General features: G+C 49.2%; 1 protein-coding gene and 1 pseudogene across 2 annotated transcripts; both read right to left on the bottom strand.

The window, feature by feature from the left end:
- Positions 1-221: 221 nt before the first annotated feature.
- LOC100281885 (uncharacterized) lies at positions 222-1,388 on the bottom strand. The gene has a single exon (NM_001154805.3). The coding sequence runs from the start codon at positions 1,286-1,288 to the stop codon at positions 410-412; it is 879 nt and encodes a 292-aa protein (NP_001148277.2). The 5' UTR covers positions 1,289-1,388; the 3' UTR covers positions 222-409.
- A 2,605-nt stretch (positions 1,389-3,993) lies between these two features.
- Positions 3,994-4,338, bottom strand: LOC100501734 (uncharacterized; annotated as a pseudogene). The gene has a single exon (NR_174081.1). The product of NR_174081.1 is annotated as an uncharacterized protein (transcript).
- Positions 4,339-4,855: the final 517 nt, after the last annotated feature.

Below are 4,855 nucleotides of genomic sequence, written 5' to 3'. Positions count from 1 at the left end.
CCACCGCCCCCAGCCCCCCCCCCGCTGAACTGAACTCCATGCGCGCACGGGCACGCGCGTGCGAGCGCCATGACGTCCGTCGCCATCGATCCAGATTCCATCCAAAACTAAAAAGAACGCGACGCCTTTCCACGTCCTTTCCCTTTTCACCAGGTCTCGCCATGATTAGCATCACTCGATCTATCATGTTCACTGGTAGATCGTGGTAAGAGTAGAGTACAAAAAAAGAAGAAGGCAATACCACATTCTCGTGCCTTTTCCAGTACGCGGAAATGGAACACGAATGAACTGATACGGTAGTGTATAGTATTTGCCTTTTCAGCAGCGCACGCACGCACGTACATTGCCACCCCGGGGTAGCAAATGAGAAAGACAACGCACGCGTACGACGAGTTACCCTTACTACCCACTACACGCGCCACGCCGGTGGCGAGCGGCGGTGGTGGCGGGCGGTCGTTCTGGGCGCTGGCGGCCTGCCCGCCGCCGCCGGTTCCCGGCCTGAGACGGAGGACGCTCGGCCGACCGGGCTGGCACAGTCGTCGAGCGACGCGGCGGCGGCGACGAACACGTCGTCCCAGATCTCGGCGAAGGCGCGCAGGATGGCGTCGTGGTGGTGCGGCGCGTTGAGGGTGAGGAAGCGCCGGAGCATCTCGCGCAGGTCCTCGCCCGCCACGATCCCGTTCTCCACGATCATCTGCAGCATCGAGCGCCGGAAGTCGCGGAGCGGGTCGTCCGACTGCTTCACCACCGCCACGCTGCCCTGGAGCCCCGCGCCCGCGTCGACGAAGCGGTTCTCCTCCGAGTCCCTGGGCTCGCCCTTGGCCGCCCTCCTCTGCTGCTCGTGCCGCAGCGCCGGCGGCGAGAGCTTGCCCTCGCGGTCGCGGCGGTGTCCCTTCCGCGCGCCGCCCCACGACGCGACGCTCCGCTCCAGCTCGCCGAGCTCGCGCAGCAGGCCGGAGAAGCTCGGCGCGGTGCTCTCCGGCACCATCCGGCAGCCGCCGTCCTTGTAGCCCAGCCCCTCCACCGCGTCTTCCCAGAGCGAGGACGCCGACGCCGACGTCAGGGTGTCCGTCGTCGTCGACGCCCACGGGTTCAGCCCGCCGGCGCTCGTGCGGCGCGTCACGGTCGACGTCCCTGTCGTCGCCGACTGGGACGGGGACGCGGACGCGGACACGGACACCGACACGCTCTTGGCGTCCTTGCAGCCGCACCCAAGCGCGAACCCCGGGCCGCTGCCGCTGCCGTTGCCGCCGTGGCGCCTCTTGGCCGGAACGGCGGGGCTCTTCATGGCGCGTGCTCGTGCCGCTACCTCACTCACCGAGTGTGGTTGTGGTGTGGTACCGTAGCCTTGGGCAGAGGACAGTGGGCGTGGATCTGGGTTTCGTGTTGCAAGGCTGGAACGGCTCGCGACGTCTTTATAAAGCGTCTCTGAACCCAACTTGCCTGCTGCCAAGTGCCAACCATCCGTCAGTATGGCACCGGCATTTTGCATCCAGGGATGGGACGCTCGGAAGCCGTCGGATCTCGAATCGAACGGATCGGCAGGCCACCAGTTCGATCTCTCCAATGAGGCGATGATTCCCTCTTGTGGGAATGGAACAACGCAAGGCGCTAATGAATGAGCTGCACAGTTTGTAACTATTTGCAAACTGATGCAGGTTTGCAGAATGCAGATGGCACAGTTCTAGGTGCCGTCACGCATGTGCCAACCAACCCTACGCCTGCGCATTGGACCATTGGTTGCTTGCAAAACCTGCACTGCGGTGTGGCCGTGTGGGAAGTAGTAGTCCGCGCGCGCGGTCAAGTTGGACGACGCCACGACGGGCGGGCGATTCCGGGGGGCACGTTTCGTTGCTTCGCGCCTTCGCCGACGGCCCGGTGTTGCCACCTGTCGGAATTGTGGCAGTAATCGCATTGTTTAGTTTACTAGTTGTGTGTCCGTGCGTTACAACGGTAACATATAATACTATTGATAGCTTATGTACGTTGGGATGAGCATCGACATATATCTGACCGGATCTTCTTCTTCCTTGGGGATCTGGAGAAAAGCCTGTTCGGAAGCCAAACATGTTAAGACCTGATCATGTGTTGTCCTTATGTCTCTGATCATCATCAGCACACTGTTCGACGCTTGTATGAGTCTTGTTAATTTGCATGCCTCGTGCATAGTCTCTCAACCATCAATTCATTATGGTATACAGAATTCGTGTGGGTTGTGACAAACATTATCAAATTCATATAAATTATTTTGAAGAATCAATATAGAGTTTTATATGATAGAGAAATACATGTGGATTAAAAAATGCTAAACAAAAGATCTAAAATATAACAGTTCGATCAAGTTGCATAAGATGTACAATTTTCCAATTGCTTCTGCATTTGGAAGTCCACCTTTCTATGTTATCTTTGTTATTTCTGGCTTAATAGAATCCAAATAGTATTGAACACTAAGAAAACTACAAAATGAGATGGAGTTGTGTTGACTGAAAAACATATGTATGTAGCATTTGGAATAAAAAAATACACTTTAAGTATTCAAGTACCAGATAATGCCAGACAAGAGATTAATTCCACAGAGCAAAGTACAAAATCTATGACAAGATATTTCATAATAGATTTAAAAATAATAGATTTAAAAAAGGAAGGCTTTTGCTTAAAATATGAGGTCTTAATCTCAAAATGTGTATAAGTGATGTTGAACGGGTCACCACCAATGCCTACACAAGTTGACTGCCCCAAACCTACAGGTGTTGTTTGAAACACTCGTCAACAGAAATCAGACATGCATTAACCAAACATAGTCAGGTGCTCGTGCGTTGCCACGACTCACAAATTATTAATCATTATTTTTTGCATAATTTTAGATTTTTACCGTTTAAATGTGGGAGAGGAGAGAGAGGTGAATGAAATAGTAGAGATAAGATTTATAAGAAATAGGGATCTGCACCAAGAACATAAACACAAATTAATTAGCATATTCTTGCCCCCTCAAGTTAAAATCATGCATCAATAGTACGACAACAATACAAATCCGGTGTGCATACTACAGAACAGGAATGTAGGCATTACCTTAATTAAAAAAGTAATGTGCTAGTATTAGTAGTACCTTCTAGGGTTGAGTCTTCCTCAACACCTTTGTATGCCTAGTGGCATGATGCAATGATGTTCTTAGACGCATATCTTGCGATATTTATTTATAACCAGTCAAAAACTCAGAGAGTAATCTTACTTTACGAAGGATTTGAAACATAAAGAAAATTATGAAAATTACTGTATTAATCAACGAAAAAACACTCGATGCAACAACATACAAAGATCAATTAAATGCCCAAGCACAAAAAATCTGAATGTGAAGCAAAGCATATATACATATCTGGACATACAGTCTGGTTCTTGCCGCATGCTTCCCAGCTGGACACTTCTCCAACCATTCTCTGTGCTACCGAGCGAATAAAGGTCTAAATAATTAACATTTAGCTTCTCTCTTTCTGTCTATCTATATAAAACTCTTATCCTAGTTCCATATCATTATGTTTTTCTTCAGTGTGTCGATGTAACCGGCTACGCTGTCTCCATAGAAGTCGTCTTTAGTCGGCTAGATGATGCTGGCGTTCCAAACCGGGCAATTAGTGAACAAAACAGAGCATGCCCTAGCATCCAGGTTCCTATAGATTTCAAGATCATGACTGATGATGTCCAGTATTTGACGTACGTACATAGTGTAAAACAGTCTTCCTTGCGTACCAGTGGAAGTCGACGGTGTTCCCTCCTTTGTCGGAGTGAAGTGGCTATGGAGTACATGTAGTAGTTGTGTTAGCAGTCAGTAGCATGAGCGATCAGCCACATTGTTGATCTGATCAAACACACCAAATAGAGCACATCAAACCTTGCTTGCGGTTTGTACTACCTAGTGTATGTCTCTGATAAAGTGCGAGAGGAACATGAGGGCTTGTGTTATATTATCTGCACTGCAGAAAAGCAACGTAACTTTGCAGAATTGGAGCATGCACATATGAGTACCAGAGTAGCGACATTACATTATGGGGGAGAAGATCTCCCATAGGTGGGGAGCTGGGAGGTACAGTTGTTGATGGCGCCCACGACGCACAGGCCCTTGACACCATCCTTGTCTTTGTAGTCCCCTGACAAAACAGAAAAAACGACGCATGACGACCATGAGCACAAGATTGCGTGTCAGATTCATCTTGGAACGAGGGGCGTGGTCGCTTATCGTCGTAGTTGTAGGTGCAGAGGAAGTAAGAAGAATTCGTTAATTACTGTTATAGAGAATAAAATGAAGTAGATGGCTTAATCTAGGCTGTCGAATGTCATTATCATAAGGCATATCCACTATGCTGCAAGCCTGGAACCTTTTATTCACGTAAAGTAAGCATGTGATGTGAACTCCGTCATGCTAGCTTCATACAAGTTACACACACTCAAAGAAGTTGCTAGGAAACCAACATTTTTGTCTCTTGTATCTAGTCTTGCACTGGGGGCATCATTGGTTCCCCTCGCGCTCATACTCATAGATGGGCGGCAGACAGGGAAGGCACACTCATTGCAGGCAACAAAGACATCGCCAGTGACTGAAACACCTATAGAGTCACCACAAATCTGGCAGACCTGCCCATTCACACTCTTTGTGGGCTTAGCCTGCATTAGCGAGATAACGACAAAGTCAGCACACATGCAATCAGAAATTCAGCATTAGAGGACACCTCAGTGACTCATGCACTTTACTGGTGAGCAACAGACTGTAAAAATCAACCTGCGATCAAGTGTCTATTAGTCTTGAAGTCGAGGCTAAGATCAAAATGTCAGGAAGGTAATTTCGAATTTACATAAGATGAAC

The sequence above is a fragment of the Zea mays genome, chromosome 5 (assembly GCF_902167145.1).
Source record: "Zea mays cultivar B73 chromosome 5, Zm-B73-REFERENCE-NAM-5.0, whole genome shotgun sequence".
In the NCBI taxonomy this organism is placed as follows: Eukaryota; Viridiplantae; Streptophyta; class Magnoliopsida; order Poales; family Poaceae; genus Zea; species Zea mays.
This window is presented reverse-complemented; position numbering and strand designations above follow the sequence as displayed.